This window comes from Lepidothrix coronata, unplaced genomic scaffold (genome assembly GCF_001604755.1).
Source record: "Lepidothrix coronata isolate B3197 unplaced genomic scaffold, Lepidothrix_coronata-1.0 Scaffold59, whole genome shotgun sequence".
In the NCBI taxonomy this organism is placed as follows: Eukaryota; Metazoa; Chordata; class Aves; order Passeriformes; family Pipridae; genus Lepidothrix; species Lepidothrix coronata.
The window spans coordinates 430,286-447,710 of NW_016690239.1; the positions used below are offsets into that span (position 1 = coordinate 430,286).

A 17,425-nucleotide genomic window follows, 5' to 3' on the forward strand; every position below is an offset into this window, starting at 1 on the left:
TATCAAACAATCCACAAACCTTTGTCAGTATTACAGAATACAGAAAGAGTAATACTCCAAATCTGTTTGTCCATGCTGAATATTGATCCCAAACAGCATCCTTCAGTTCAGGGAAGCTTTTGAATGCTCGTTTGCTAAAGATAAAAAAACCAACAAACAAACAAACAGCAGAAAAGAAGAATGTATTTAGATGAAGCATTAGAATAGTGTCACAAAGCACAAAAAAGAACTACTAATACCTAATATGAAAATATCCAAGTCATAGTAGATCTGCTGTTATATACAGAATGACAGAGCAGCTGTTCTGAAGTTACTGTAACTGTCATAGAGTCATTAGTATTTACCCATCAGAAGATGATAAATAATTCTGGAGCAATATGCAAAAATGAATGTGTTTTTTTTATGCAAACACTAACCATGAAGATACATTTACTTGTGAAAGAGTTGGGTGGTTTGAACCAGTAATTCTACAAAACACTGTTACTGAAATTGCAATTAGACTGTATGTCACCAAAACAACATCTGTCTTATGTGTTCTGAAAGACATTCAGCCCATAAACAGTAGAAAAAAAAAACCCTTCTACTTAACCAGGTAAAACTATCTTCCAGGTTTTTGAAGAAATTATTACATTTCCCATCAGAATTTAACTTTGTTAGACTCTAGCTTTGGAAAAAGCAAAATGTTCACAACCACAAGTGGTACATTAACATTTGGGACACTATCTGGTTGCGAAATATGGTGGCTGCCTGGATGACAAGGTAACTCCATGGGATCATATGTTTGAAAGGAATAAAGTAAAATAAAAACAGAGGAAAGGAAGATACCATCAAGATTCCAGTGAAGCAATACACTTTCTATTTCTTGAGATATTTTGAGCTAAATACTGCTTTTCAGAACATGGACATTAGTTTTTATTAATTTGAACTAGATCATACTCTCTGCTTATCTTACACAAACTTAGATATATTATTTTCTTTTTGATTTCTTGCACTTTTAGTAAGTTTTGTTTACAAAAGAAACAAACGTCTGCAAAAATATATCCACAGATAGGTTTACTCTGGCTAATACTTGAGATTTTTAAACTACCTTTCTGCATCAGTGGAGTATACATGGCATACAAGGTACACAAGGCAAAGCCAGTTCTGAAATCCACTGCTCTGCTTGCTCTAAAAGCAAATGCCAGAGCATTCATTTCCAGTGAGAAATACAGAAAAATTAAGTGGGTATCACAAGTCCAAAGATTGAGGGAGTGAGTAGGAGAGAGAGGGAGGGCAGGAAATTACTGTTTTGATAAGGTTAAAAAAAAATTATATTCTCCTCTTTCTCCTTTCCTTATAGAGCAATGAGTTTAAAAAATAAATTGTAATTACTAATGATACGATAAGCAATGGTAATTTCAGTTCTAGTTAGCAACATTTTCCATCTCAGGTGTTTTCTGGAATTCTATTGCTCTTTATTTCCTCTTTGGGAATTTCTTTGCCCACTCTGAAAATAAAAGGTTGTTACCTTTAAATATAAACTCACTAGAACTGTGAGCTCTCTGTTTACACCCCAAAAAGAAAATAATTTTTAAAGTGTGAGTCTTGCATATGAAATAGTTTTACAAAAGTTTCTTATGGTATCTCAAATCAAGAAAAATACTAGATGACTTTTTTTTTTAGTACATATATCACAAATATTTGAGATAGAAACATCTGAGAACATGGTGCATAAATATAGAGAATTAACATCTTTAACTTAAATGTGAACCTTGATTGGCTGTGTTCACACAGTTGAAAGCACAAGCTATCTGGGCAATACTGCACATTATATTGCTCCAGTTTTATTTTAAAGCCCAATACTTACGCTTAAAATAATATTCCATTTCAAATGGCAAAACGCAAAGAAAAACCACCAAAACCCCCAAACCAGAACTTGAAATCGAAGTTTAACCTGAAGTTTAACACACCAAGTTCCTCAACATACCCCTTTCAGGCCTGTGAATATTAATGTAACTTCAAAATATTGTATTTTAAATGTTCCAACATATTACTTACTGAATTAATGCATGAAATCGCTCAAAGCCAAGCTCTTCGACAGCCAAGGCAGCTATACACAAGAGACACTTTTCAGCACTACACATGGCAAAAAAATGACACAAGATACACACAGCAAGCTAGTATACTTTCAAGCTCTAATTATATTTTTAATCCTCCCTTGACATTTAACTGATTAGTATAAACTAATTTACTGCAACATTAAGATTCCAGCATACAAATTAGTGAGAACATTTCTATTTGGACTAATCAATTTATTAAAAGCACTAAGCCACTGGAGTGTATAGCCTTGGAAATATTTGTCAAATACTAAGCTGTTGATTTTGTACAAAATGTGGCTGTTACCAAGTCACCAAGCATATGCATACTAAGATATAATTTTGCAGGTCAACAAGAAGTATTTCTTCCTAAAAAAGCAAGCATAATTATTTGGATAATTTTATTAATGTAGGTAAGCTGTATTTTTTCTTCAAATATACATTTCTGTTACTAAAATTTAGTAGGCTCCTTTCCCTTTAGTGTTCATTATTACAAATGAGTAGAATTATTTTATACAGTGTTACACATTTTGTTTGTAAACAAATTCTATTTTCTTTTAATAATAAACAGCCTTTCAAGTAAGTGTTGTGCCCAAGAAAGAAAAAAAATACAGCATTAGTGTCTTCCCAAGTTCAACACAGGCTTTATACCTTTCTTTTATCTTTTCTTTACCTTTCTGCTAGTAGGACAATACACAAAACAGATCTGCTTTCTGATGGAGGCCACTTTATGCTGAATATTTAAACAATGTCTGATCATCTAGCTACTGAATTTGACTGCATACAATTTAGTTAAGACCTGAAGCCATTAGGGCTAATATTAATGATCAAATCTTACCACAAGATTCCAGAAAGGGTTTTTTATGCCCATTCCAATTGTACTTTGACAGATGTACTTGATTTGCCTACGTGCAAATAAAACTGATTCTCCAGCAATAGAATACTTTAATTTTCTACTTCAGAAATATGGCAGCAGCAGTCTTAAGAGTGTTAGTTTTTATCTGCTGAAAAACTACAAGGAATTGATAAAATTTGGTTACCACAGCAAAACTAGACTTAAAAAAATGTATTTTTAAGACATTTTTAAAAAATATGAAACAATGAATCCAAATTGCAGAAAATGCTGCAGAAACTAAACCTGCTTCAAGAACATACGTTTTTGTAAGCAGAAAGTTAGAGGGACTACATCATATAAAGCAATTTTGAACCTGGGAACTTGCACTACTAAAGCCAACACATGGCCAACAAGTCACTGCTATACACCACAAAAGCAGATGAAAAATGCTATTGCATTCAGTAAGTGTGCTCGAATCCGCCTTTTGTTCACACAGCAGGATGACAGGCAGTTTCATTCTGTTACTAAAGAACAGAGTGAAATGGTAAGAGAATTACTTTTTGAAATAAAGGGAAAGAAGTAGAAATTCTAAAGAGAAGTGTAGCTATACATAACCCAAACAACGCTAAATAGAGACAATACTTCGTGGAAAGAAAAAGAACTAACAGCAAGAGAACATGAGATGTATGAGAAATTCATCTGTATAGAAACTCTTTAAAATGATACTCTATCATGCTGTGTCTAACCATATTTCATGGGTTTATTATAAATATATCCCCATAATTAATTTCCAAATAGCAGTAGCCTGCCATATGGAACTGTATCTGTAATACTCCCTATCCTCCCAACTCATCTCTTAAGTCCTACCAACTATGACAATGCCAGTTTCTATTTTTATTGAGAACAGTAGCCAAGCAAGAAATAAATTTATTCTTTTGCACTAGTAGTTACACAACTCTGCATTAGTAACAATATCTTCTCCTCCACATCTTCGTCCCACACCTAACCAGGTTAAGAAGCTGGTTTACAGTTAAATAGCAGGACAGAAGAGAGGAAAAAAATCCCAAACCTAACAAATGTGTCTTAAATCAGTAAGTGTATTGCATTATACTTATAGAAAAAATACAGTTTGATCTGTAGAGTACATACAAGAGGTACATTCAGTGTCTAGCAGGGAATGTAGAATAGGAACAACGAAAGAGATTAACGTTGTCCATGACACAAGCACACTGTTAGTGGTAAATGCATCCTGCTCTTCCTAAGCACATTCCATGATATTAAAGACAAGTCAGGCAGAACTTGGAAGACTTGTACAGAAGCATGAAAAAAGTAGTTATGCAATAGAATGGATTAGGTCACAAGTGTCAGTGTTGAGAGTTCTGACTGTGTATTTAAAAAGACTTTCTGTTGAACATTTTCTACAGTTAAACATCTTTAGGAATAAGGCAATGCATTAAAAAGCACGACAGTAAAAACCTATAGACAACTAGGCTCTGCTTCACTTTCTCTTCAAAGGAAACTTCATAATATCAGCCAGAGTTTCAGAGACAATTGGAAAATCCACAGAAATTAGGAATTTGAGTTACAATTGCCTTATCTTGCAAAGGAAGATTCTTCTTTTTTACAGAAGAGTTGCAGATACAATTTTCTGTATAATACTTTTTCTTACTTAAAAAAATGCTCAGTTTGGAACACTTAAGTGCTGATATTCTGTTTTTTCAATTAAGATTTTTATTCTTATTGTTTGAGCCTTCTAAAGCACATGGAGCGTTTGCTAGAAGCAGATGAAGATGACTTGTAACATAAAGAGCTCCAGCACTACTAATTGCTATAGCTAGCTGCACACGTATAAATCTATTTGTACAATTCTTACTTTGTAGTTATGCCACAAACTGCTGAATAACATATTCCTTCCATCAAAAGATGGCACCTTTATAGGCATGTTCTCATGTGAAGAGTTTTTCATACTTCTTAAGGGACACATTGGGGACAAAAACTAAAAGAAAAAGAAGCTTATCTTTTAACACATTAGATCTCTCCCATTAAAAGATTAATAAATAAATGTCTCTCCGATCATATGTGCACAGATAAACTTTCCATGTCACTGGCTCTGCAGCAGTTAGATATGACTGGATGCTGTATCTTAGTGCAACAGATGATGTTCCCTAGATCCTTGAGGCCAGTAACTAATGAAGGAATCAAGACGTTTGCAAAAAGCAGGCAACTGAAAAATTCCAACCCAGAGAAAAATTCTGATAATCTACTAGAAGGTGATTTAAGCGGTTTGGTCCTGCACAGGACCAAACAAACAGGAAAAGGCTACTTCTCTGTAGCAGGGGATCCAAAATATTTTAGAACAGATAAAGCACTGCAGAATTTCCTACAAAAGCTCCTCTGAAATAAAGCAACAAGTGACAAGTTAAAGTGTTATTCCTGTGTTAGGAAGCACGGATGTTTCAAAATGAAAAATACATCAGGTGCCAATAAATTACAAAACAAAATTGAAAAGATTACAGAAATTGCTGAAATTCAAAAGAAACATGTATGTTAGAACTCCAGTGATAGGTAGCACATTGCTCTCAATAAAAAAGGATCAATGTCTCTAATTACAAGAGAAAAAAATCTGTCTGTTGCTAACAGAATTACAAAGGCAAAAACCCCATCTGTGAATTAATAAAAAGCAGCGGTCCCTCAAAAACTATGTAATAATTCACTAAGTGACAGGTAATTGAGTAGAGAAATACATCTTACAAGGTTGTTCCTCTTGACGACTAGATTCTGCAGGACTTTCAGAAATACTAGCAGTTTCTTCAGTTGTTTTTCCTCTTATCCATGTTGCCAGACAGTATGACTCAGAATTATCAGAGCAAGCCATTTCCAAAATATCACATAATGTATGACAGAGAAGGTTCTTCTGCTCCTCTTCTGAAAGATCAAAAACCTACTTGAGTTCAATTGCTGATAACCAGTGTTGTATATAAGATACTAGTATCTTTTTTTATACATTACTGCTACCTAAATAATGGAGTTTAATAATGAGATAAAAGCAATAATGTTAACTGCTCTTTGACCATACTGGACCAAAGAGTTAAAAAGTTGTCTTTAGAAAAATGTAGTTTTATATGATTTCTAATCCATTCTCTTTTTTAATAATAGATTTCAATTAAATATTTATAAAATGTAGAAGTATTATGAACAAGCACAGACCTCACAAATGGGAATTTAGAAGCATTTACTATACATATGACATGGGAGCACACTTAAACAAAAAGAAAGTGTGGAATATTTTAAATTCTTTGTACTAAGACATGCTTTACAAATATAAAATGCAAAAATAAAGAGGAGGGGAAAAGAGGTCTCAGTACCTGAACAGTCTCTCCAAGTAGACTTTTCACTGGTAAAAAGCCTCTTCAAAAGGAATGCCTTTGTTATCAAAGAATAAAATAATATTAAAATACAAAACACCAATTTTTACATTATGTCACAAACTTTATACCAAAGCATTTTGCATGTTATTAGAAGGGTTTCAAGCTGCTCATCGTTCACGAGACCATGAGCCTGCATTGTTTACCGACTTTTCCCAATCAAACCAGCTACAAAGATGGCCTCATAACATTCAACACTGTTGAGTTTGATCCTTCAGTACACCTCCAATGCACAGGATGCATTGACACAAACACCTCCACACTCGCAGGACTGCAGTAATGGAGACACAAATATATTTCAGGATAACTGACCAGTAGTACAAGGCATCCCTAGTTACTCAGACAAAACCCTTTAGCAGTTAACAACTCTTTTAAGCCATTGCAAGTCATAACTTGCTGATCAGGTTAAAGAAAACCTATGCATCTCCACATCCCTGCTTTGTTTTTCCATCAACACTAATGCTGCAATTAAAAAAAAGATATGCTCTAAGTTATAGAGAAAGAATAATGAAAGAACAAACTTTGAGAAGCAGAGTCTTGGTCTTTCTAATTACTCTATTGGATGCCATTTCAGCTAATCACAGTACCTCAAAAACAGCTGGTTCAACTTTCACTTCTTTCCTGACACACTCACCCTGTTTTCCCATCAAAGATCTTTTGCCCACCTTTTTAGTAATTCACAGCAGCAGCAGGCGCTGCAAGATCTGTTTGATCCTTTCCTCCTTCCCTAGCTGGAACTCAGTTCACTTTTAATCATGCTTTAATCACTTGATTTCAAGGAAATTGAACTATATATAAATCTGAAAAAAATACTGTCTATAAGAACATTTGATATGGTAAAGACTTGGCATTGCCTTAGAGGAGCTGACTGGTCCTATTCTTTACTCTCTCCACTCCCCACAAATAAAAGACTTTTAAGTCTAACATCAGAGACCAGACACTCTGCATCTGGTTTTAAGACCGCAGAACTAGACAGAGCCATACTGTGGAGTGTAATTCATAAAATTATGTTTTTAATTGATTGTTTGCCACTTAAACAAGCAGTGCTCCTTCCTGTAGTACAAGTTTTTTGGTGGGACCAGTGTTTAGAGTGTCTTGAAGTAGCCATAACAGAGGTTATATGACAATTGCATTGTACACAACAGAGGTGCAAACAATTCCACAGCGTCAGTTGTCTGACCCAGATACTTCCAGTTCAGGATCATATTCACTCTGCTACATTACTTCAACATGTCCCCTGTCAGTGGACAAGGCCTCCAATCAGACTGAGACATACCTGCAGAATTTGAATTGTCTTTAAGAGAAGTCAAGAGTAAGTTACCAGAAAAAGTAATCTGGCCCGTGACTCAATACCTGCCTGTCTCTGCAGGGTGCTCCTGGGAGAATGAAGAGCAGTCACAGTTAGACAAACTGCTCTACAGGTCAATTATTCTGCTAGAGCTTTGAAAGTATAACATTTCCCCTTTTATTACACAGCAAACCTTGTTAGGTTTGAAAATCAACTACTTCAAGTATTTCTAATACAGTTTGCTAAAGCAGTCATTGTGACACTGATACTACCCTTTTAGGCAGGGAGTTCAAGAGATGAGAAGGGATGAGGATTACTTTTATATCTGATCTTTTCCTTCTCTTCTGTATTCTGCATTCCCCACTTTGAAGTTACTTTTGCTTGGATCAACCTGCTGCATTTCCTCAAACAAATGTCCTTCTGCAAAATTAGGGCTCAAAATCAGCCCATGCCCATCTCTGCTTTTTTACAGAGTTCTTTGTTTCCTCCACACTTCAGTTATGAAATCAAAATACAGCTAACCCTCCTTTTTTCATATTTATTTCAATTTCAAATATATAAAGAATAAATTTTGGTCTAATTTTAAACCATTCCTATAATAAAGGTATCTTACCTGTACAGGTGCTATCACTGCACAAGGGCCACCTTCAAATTGTTCTAATGCAGTTGATTCAGAGTCACTAAAGACAAATCCTGCCAAATGAAAAAAGATTATATTTAGTGAAACATGTAAATAAGAACATGTTTATGTATATTCCTTTCCTAACAGAAATGACACCTGATTTATTCACCTTTAAAGATGACGTAAGTTTTTGTTTCCCTGATAATGCAACAGAATATGGTTAAGCTATCTGAAGAAAAAAAAAGTCATGAGTCAGGTGAAAAGGACAGAAATTAATTATTTATCTCAGCAATTAAATCATAACCAACAAGCACCAGCAGCTAAGCTTTTAAACAAAAGAATTTCTACTTAAACTATGGGTTTTATTTTATGATAGTGTTATTTTTATCAATACATTAAAATCTGTTTGTGGTAATATTTTGTTTCACATCTGTAAAAAAAAAATACATCATTGAACCTTCACTGAACATGCATAATACATTTCTATTCCCTATGAAGGGCACACTATGCCTCCCACTGATCTAATTTTTGGCCTATCAGTGTGTCCTATTAAGACTGAAATATGCTGAGTAACAAATATTTTCTTGTAACCACTGAATCAAGCCCCTTAATGGTATTCTTTCACAGAAGATACACTAGGTTTATTGAGAGGTAACATCACCTATTTTCCCTCTCCATCTTTAACGTATTTGCATTTCAGAATTATCTTACAGTCACATAATAAAGCAAATGCCATAGAAATTATAGCAAAATTGTTCTGTAACCATCTTGCCCTTAAACTTGTCTTTAAGATATGGTGATTCATAGCTTTCATTTATCATAGATAAATGCACATACATGGACAATTAATTTGATGAAGCTGATACATGAACACTTACAGTGAGTGATATTTTGCATTATTCTTGTAAGTGCTGGGAAGATTGTGCCAAAGTGACTCTAGTCCAATGTAATCTGGAAACCATGCAACTGTAGTCAGCAACCAACGGGCAAGTGGGGGCAGGCAAAAATACACATGCATCTTTTCACAGACAGTGTCAGTCTCAGCAGAAAGAATATTCAACTGTTTCCCACAGTTTCTCCTTTTCCCAATTCTGTATCATTACATGCTGCCATATGAAAAGCATCTCTAATCCCTGGATATGAATTTGAGCTGGGGAAACGCATTCCCCCCACACTGCAGCATGACAGGTACATCACCAAAGCGGCAAGAGAGAACTACTGCACGTTTTGTAGGCCACATTTCGTCACAGAAATGGTAGTTGTTTCACAACAATGTGAACTTTTTTATTCTAAAAAGGATCATTGTAGCCATGCGGTTTTCCCTGTATCTGACAGAAGGTTCCAGGTCTGTTTTTAAGCACATGTGCAAATGTGCATTACAAAGATGTATTTTATATCCAAAACCCAGATGCATGTCAAGCCTACATACACAGATCTAGCTTCATCTAATGTAGCAACAAAGCTTCACTAATTCATACTTCCAGAAAAGTTTGCAGTAGTGTCATTTCACTCCTCCGTTAACATGCCCTAATAGGAAATACCACCAGTCCTTTAAACTTTCTGAATTAGTTTGTGCAGGCTTAGCATACTAAAAGGTAAGTCCTCCCCTACTTTGAAGCATTACTGCATGCCATCTAAACACACTGCAACAATAAGACTTTTTTAGTTGTTTTAATGATTCAGTCACTGCAGAAAAACAACATACTTGGATGTGGTACCATTAAACAACACTTTAGAAATCTTGAATTTGCTTCACATTCTTCAGGCTTCTTACAGAAAACATGAACTTTCCCAGTTTAACCCTGCCCTCTTTTTCACAATTGCTTCCTAAAAATAAAGAACATTGAGCATGATCCACCAGAACGAATACAAATTTGAGACAGACAAGGCAAAGTTGATACCACACAGAATTTGACGGAATACAACCACAGAAAAAATAATACTTGAAGAAACACTTTATTTCTATTTACTTATATGCTTTTTAATGCTTAATAAACATAAATGTTCTAGAAGCTTTAAGAATCTTAAAGAAAAGTAGGCTTCAGATAGTATGGTCATGCTCTCTTTTAAAAAAGCTCTACAAAATCTGAAGTCAGCTCAGATAAAATTTCAGAAACCAGCAGTCTGAAGTCCAGCTGGATTCAAGTCTACCTCAGCCTGCAATCAGACCTACTTACCTTTTTAACCCTCCACAACAGTCACATCTTGGGCAACCTCTGTAAATATTCATCATTCTTCCTTATGATTTGTAAGAATAGCCTGGCCACTCTCTAAGCTACCAACTAAGATGAACATCTCTGATCCAGACTAATTTCTACTTACTCTCACTCTTAACCAGTCATATCTATCATACAGCTCTTTTCACTCAAGATAAAATTTCATGAAGAAAAGAGATGTAATGCAGCCAAAATAATATCCTTTAACTGATTTGTCTGCCTTTTATCCATAAGTACAATTATCACCATTTATCTGTAAGAAACATAAAATAGTACCATTACCATTCATCTTCTGTGTAATTTATAACATTATTAAATGCTCCATTGACACAATTTTTTCAACATCACTACAGCTCTACTGCATTTGGGGCAGAAGGGGGAGGGAGTAGATCTAGATTCATGTTAGTAATCAGTGTATTGCCCAACATTTTGAGCTATGACATTCCCAAATCTGTCTTTATATCTTTACATCACAAAAAGATTTATTCTCCTTATTTCCCCCAAATATAGCATTTACCAAGGCCCATGTTTCTTTCTCACACCTAATTCTCAGCTCTTTTATGTACAGTTTGCCAAAATTAACCTATGACTTAGTTACCTACTCTTGTCCTTCATCTAATACACCACATCATGGTCCAAAGCACTACAAAAACCATTCATTCTTCTATTATGACTACTCCACCACTTTTCTGCATCTTTGTATTATTAGCCTATTTCTAAAATTATTTTTTCCACCCGAGACACCTTAGACATTAATAACACCGTCATTTCACAGACCATGCTGTGTCTTTTCAGTATTTTCACTGTGTGCAAGAACCAACTCTAACTGAATAAAAGAGACAAGGGAATAGCAAAGAGCATGCCACACCAATCACATTAGAAAAACCCTTGCTCTCTCTCTGATCCAATCTAGCTATGAAGATGGTGTGCTATTAATTTTTTGTCTTATTCTCTGCTGAGCCGGCCTCTCACCATGGAACTCTAATTTTTTTCTCTCTTTTGGGATACAAGAACTGCCTGACAGAAACACTAGAATAACCCATTATTACCCAAGCATGAAGTTTACAACACATCTTAATGTTTCACCCTTTCTTTAGAGCTAGGTGTAGAATCATAGAGACATTTTGCTTATGGCTTTGGGTGTTCCAAGTGTGTCTTTACAGTAAAATAAAACTTCTGAAATTTTCTGTAGGAAAAAAAATCCTCAACAAACCAAACGACTTCTTCCCACTGATGCCTTAAGCCCCTAATGGTTTTTATTTTTCTAATATTTGTAAGACTTATGAGTTTTATAAGCAGGTTTAAAAGCAGAAACCCCTTTCCTTCTTTGTCCCTTGTCCCTTTCCCTTTCTCCAGTACCCTTGTTTGTGCATTCCCTAACCCTCTTACCCCATTCTGTGCTCCCCATATCAATCCTGCTTCTGAATACAGCAGAATTGTTTAGTCTTTTGTCAAGGCAAGGCCTAGACAGTTGACAGAACAGCATATCTGGGCCTAAACCACAGAAAAGGTCAAGAATTAGGTAAATATGTGCCCTTTGTGCTCTGATGAAGTTGAAGATGATGAAGTAAGTGGTCCCAAAAAGACCCCAGACCCAATTCTCAGGGGGTGGACCCGGGGCGGACCAGAGTAAAGGCCGCGGGGTGGACACATCTGGGATTGGATGGATGGTGTTATAAAATGTAACCTCTCGGGCACGGCCGGCGCGCGTCGTATACCATCTACTGCCTTGGCAAATAAACCCTTTCTTATCTCACCCCTAATTAACTGCTCCGGAGATTTTTTTCAGCACCAAAATACACCGGCAACACCACACACAAAAAGAAAGGAGCACTTACTAGAATAATACTACAACAAAACTCCACTTAATGGGTTGTGGATAAAAAGCCAGGAAGTCCTGGAAGGGTTTGAGGAAAATATCCAAACTACCTAGTAGGCAACTACTAAACTGGGTAACAAGGTTCCAGAAAACAAGGTAAGATTTCAATGTGTCTTCCTTTGTTAATACCTTTGAAAAAAAACCAACCATGAACCAAAACAGCTACAGAATATTGTTACTACAGAATTCAGATACTTCTGAAAACTTCTGAATCTCTATCCTAGTAAGAGCCTTCTATGTAAGTGCTCCTCTAGGTCTTTCATTTTCTTCAAGCCTGTCAGCCTTATTCAGAGTAAGGAATGGACTCACCAGCACCATATTCTTTCTTAAAGTAAGAACAATAGCTTCCAGCTATTCCTTTTTGGGCCCAGGCAGCAGAAGAGAGTTTCAGGTTCACTAATTATTCAGATAATTGTGTTACAGGGCATTTCAAATTCTTACTGCTCTATGCATATTCCAACTACATTGGCCATCACGCCCACTAGCCAGAAAATACAACCTTCTTAGCAGCTTAACTTATATGTTCACACCTCATTTTTTTCCACATTGAATGCTATCTCCTTTTCTCCTTCCAGTTTAACAGTGCTGAAAGGGCTCTTACACGACACAATCCCTCAAAACTCATATTTCCACCCTAAAGCCTAACTTTTCATTCAGCAAGCTTCACATGAGGTTTTGCATTCTTCAGAATGAATTTATCAAGATAACTCTGCATTATGGAAGTATGAAATAAACATTTAAATGTCATATATAACAGAAAGGGATTGGACAATCTGTCTAAAACAGCAAGATGTGGTTATTTTTTCTGTAAAGACAGTATCACTATCCCAAAACCAATACCTCACTCCAAGGAAGGAAAGAAGAAAAAAGCCTACAAGTATAAAACTGAAAACAAAAACTTCCCTGGAGAAGGCTGTTAGGTAGCTTGTCCCTGCTGTTTTTCCAGAAACTACTGTTGTCTCACATTTACTAACAGTGCAGCCTGTGTTAGCAGGACAGTCCGCCTCCTACTGTCAAGTACTACCTACTTCTATTTAAAGAGAAGCTCAAAGTCAGCAATCATCAGTACTTCTGTGCTTGAAGACCTCAGTATTTTTTCCCCATGATGTGCAAATTCCTGGAAGCAGATTTGGCATCTAACTTCTTGCCTAATTTCAACAGATGCCTTAAAAGCTGTTCACAAACCATGACTTGAAGACCGCTCACAAAGGCTTCCTTTGCTAAGTGTGACCAGCATCAGTAAAGCACAGGCTCCAAAAGCAGTTCCAGCAAGAGATCTGAAGAGGAAATACTTATGGCAAACAAGCAGCAGCAAGTAGGCAAAGCTGGGCCAACAGGTGTAATCACTTCCTTCAGCTGTCTGCACAATCCATACTTCTCTATACCCTAACTGTGAATATTAAATGAAAAATGCTTTTCTCCTCTTTGTGATTAACTGATTGCACTGAGTAATATGGAACTTGAAGAGATGGAAAGCACACAAATACAAATATTCTACAAATGACAGTCATCAAAACATTAAGAAAATTATACAGATATCAACAAGCAAATGAATTAAACATTACTAAATTAAACTCAGAGGAGCACTTTCAAATTGCTACTTCTACTTAAGACTTTGAAGAACGGCAAGTGTATTCTTTTTACTCAAAATGTATCTGCTTGTCTGGTAAAAATATTATTTCCTACTAGCACTGCTGTGATCATAGTCTAACAATATTACAAGTCAAACGACTTAAAAACACTACAGGATGCAGCTTCTAAACTAACCATGTAATAAAAGCCCATCTGGTGATGTTTGGTCAGAAAGAAGAGTTCCAGGTACGTAAAAAAAGGAAACCTGGAAAGAATGGGAGAGAAAAAAGGAAGCCTGGAAAGAAGACTGGAGAAGAAAAGGAAAGTTTCAGCCCACTCATCCAGCTTTCAACCTGGAAACCAGAAGAGGATCCAGATAAAATGGACATTTTTACATTGTACATCACCCATATATACACAAACTGTACTATTAATACCTTCACACCATGTTTTTGCAGATAAATGGTTGTTTTAAAAAGACTGTCCCATACTTTTACAGCTTATGCAATTCTGAAAGGCTACTGTGCTCAAACCTGCCAGACATTCATATTATAGATACGTGATGCCTTGGGGCTATCTGAAGAACAGCTTTATAAATGGAATTTGTCTCTTGGATCAATGAAGAAAATTACTCCTAACATGGGTATATTTCTTCAGGGTTCAGTGCTCCTACTAACTCCTTCCCAAGTCATTGTATCTATGCCAGGAAACACCCAAGCACAGACTGAAGCTTTGCACTACATTCTTGTGTCTGCTTTGAGGATTCTGGTAAACAGACTCCAGAAGGTTCAAACTGCAAATTCTGCTGCAATCGTAAAGAAAAAAAATTCTATAAAGAAACCCCCCACAAAAAACCTCACGACAATTGCAACAGCAAATCTGTAGCCATGCCTTTGTTAAGTTAGGAATAAAAACAATATACTTAAAGTTGCCAATGCAGCAAACTGAGGGAATCACTGTTGCTAACTTCCAACAGCACTCCCAACATCAAACTAGTTGTTTGATGCTTTCTGCACATATGTGAAACGAGGGCCTGTCTTTTAAACTCTGAAGTCTTTGTAAATAATACAGCTTGATATTTTTATTTGTGGTTTTCTTCTGTTAAATCTTCATGAGTCAGTGTTGACATGACTGCTTTGCAGTAAGCAAATGGTACAGAACTTTTTCAACTGCATAGAAACAGAAAGCTGGATAAAAGTATTATGCTGCTACACAAGTGACTCAAACTTATCATTCTGATTCTCAGCACAAGACCTCCTAACGCTGCACTCATAGTTATTGGGTTTTGCTACACAAAATTGATTTTACTAAGGAGGATATAGAGAAGGTAACAGATACACTACACAGTATAGTCACAGGACTTTCTCTGAAGACAGATAGGAAGTAACAGCTCCTTTGCAGAAGCCACCAAGAACACCAGAGACCATTTCAATTAATCCTTCACTATGCCCACTTCACAAGTGTGGGGCACTATAATACACCTTTCAAAACACTTTGAAACTGCTAAAACTTTTCATACAAATTATCTTCAAAACGTCAATTGTGGCAATCCAACATTACCAGTTAAATAAATAATTAAGCTTTTTAATATCGATTCTTCTTTTCTGACTTTGCACAAAACTTGTACTGAAACAGTAACATTACTAAAACTTAAAAGAGATATTTCAGGAAGTAATTATATTTCAGTAATCAGTTCATTAGGAAAAGTAATGGCTTTACTATGCCTGCTTAAATTCTAGATCTTGGAAGAAATTTGGCATTTTCCCCCAGATATTATCACTGAATTATCTGAACACAGATAAACCTAGGGAAAAAGATATGAGTTTGGTAATACACTGTGTCCTGTGATGAGGAGTAGCTGTGCAGCTCCCAAATCAACACCACACATGCATCTATAGATGACAACACCCTTGTTACCAAAAAAAAAAAAAAAAGGCAAAAAAAATGAGCAAGGAACAGAAAACACCAAGAAACTTCTCTTTCAACCAACTTTACCCTGAGACCTGAATGCAATTTTTTTTTTAATCTGTAAATTCCACTATCACTTGTGAATCTTCTCCAGGAATTAGTGGTTTTTTCAGGAATATTGTAACCATTACTAGAACTCTTCAAAGCCCACAGTCAGTTATAGAGAAGGCTATTATTCCCTTCTTTCAGCCAGGACAGGTTCACAAACTGATTTCTTGCGTATCATTTTTATAGGTAAGCCTCCATATTACACCTTGCACTTGTAGTTTTAAGAGAACACAGTAAGTCTCCACCATGAAGAAACAATGCATAGGCTGCGTAATTTAAATATAGAAAAATCCCCTTACAAATACCCCAGGTCCCATCATAATTGCTGCTTTATCTCTTGCCGCATCCTAAAGATGGTATGCACCTGCTTCCTTGGCCAAAGAAGCCGTTTTAAAAAAAATCTGTGGGTCTCTGTCCCAAGCCTGCCCCCACTTTTGCTAAGTCTATTTGTGACTCACATATTTTTAGCAAAACAAACAAAAACCAATGAAAACCAAAGCAGAACTTAAGCTCATGTTTCCAAAAGCTATGTAAAATCACGGCATGAGACGAAATACCCAAGAAAGGCATTTCCTTTTTTTACTCAGTTTTAAGTTCCCTTGGAGATTTGTGGCTAAAGACGAGCGAGCTGCGAAAAAATAAAATAATTATTTAGCAAGTGAAGCTGCCGCATCGGTTTTTTGGCGTGGGCCACACGCCGAGGTGACACAGGAACACGAGCAGTGCCCGGGGCACGGCGCCCCTCAGGACACGGACACGGAGCCACGGGCGGACCCCGCGAGGGCGGCGGGGGAGCCTCGGGTGTGACCCGGCGGGCGGGCCCCGAGGCAGCGGGAGGGCCGGGCGGGGCACGGCGCACGCAGGTACCTTGCGCCCAGCGGCAGAAGATGGTGTCGGCCAGCCCGCGGGGCCCGGCCTTCTTGCCCCACACCAGGTGGACGAGCTCCTGGCCCGCCTCGGACATGGCGGGGCGGCGGCGGCCGCGGGGCCGGGCGGGCGCGGCGGCTCCAGCGGCTCCGGCGGCCCCTGCGCAGGGCAGGGAGGGGCGGGGCCGCGCGCGCGGGGCGGGGGCGGGGCCGGGGCCGGGGCGGCTCTTCCGCTTCCCCAGCAGCCCCCGCTGCTTCCGCGGGCCCGGCGTGGGGGGGAGCGGCTGCTGCGTGAGGGGCAGCCTCACTGCAGTTTGTGATTAAGCATTGCCCCTGACAAAACCGGGGCAAAGGTGTACTCTTAGGAAAGAGCCTTTCGAGGGGAAGGTTCCCCAGGTGAAACGATTCCGTGTCCACACTTGGAATTCTTCGTGCGGCGTGCAGCCGAAATGGAGCTGCGGTGTTGCGCCCACCCACTTCACAGAATCGCGGAATCGTTAGGGTTGGAAGGGACCTCTGGACATAGAATCCTGGAGTCATCAAGGTTCGAAAAGACCTTTATTATCATCAAGTCCAACCATAAACCCAGCACTACCACTGTAACCCTTAAACCACTAAACCACATCACTCA

The 17,425-nt window shown here is 37.5% G+C and overlaps 1 protein-coding gene across 2 annotated transcripts in view; it reads right to left on the reverse strand.

Annotated features, from left to right (window-relative positions):
- The window catches only part of FAM188A (family with sequence similarity 188 member A), a 52,281-nt gene extending 35,325 nt beyond the window's left edge, over positions 1-16,956 (reverse strand). The window contains exons 1-7 of one of the 2 annotated variants that reach the window (XM_017817250.1): positions 16,796-16,826; positions 9,951-10,072; positions 8,237-8,316; positions 6,276-6,333; positions 5,662-5,835; positions 2,038-2,089; positions 20-134 (exon numbers count right to left, since the gene is read on the reverse strand). In XM_017817250.1, the coding sequence (XP_017672739.1) occupies positions 20-134; positions 2,038-2,089; positions 5,662-5,835; positions 6,276-6,333; positions 8,237-8,316; positions 9,951-9,966 (495 nt within the window). In that variant the 5' untranslated portion in view covers positions 9,967-10,072; positions 16,796-16,826. Of the gene's footprint in view, positions 1-19; positions 135-2,037; positions 2,090-5,661; positions 5,836-6,275; positions 6,334-8,236; positions 8,317-9,950; positions 10,073-16,795 lie in introns of both variants that reach the window. The other variant, XM_017817249.1, reaches the window with a different exon arrangement.
- Between the last annotated feature and the right edge of the window lie 469 nt (positions 16,957-17,425).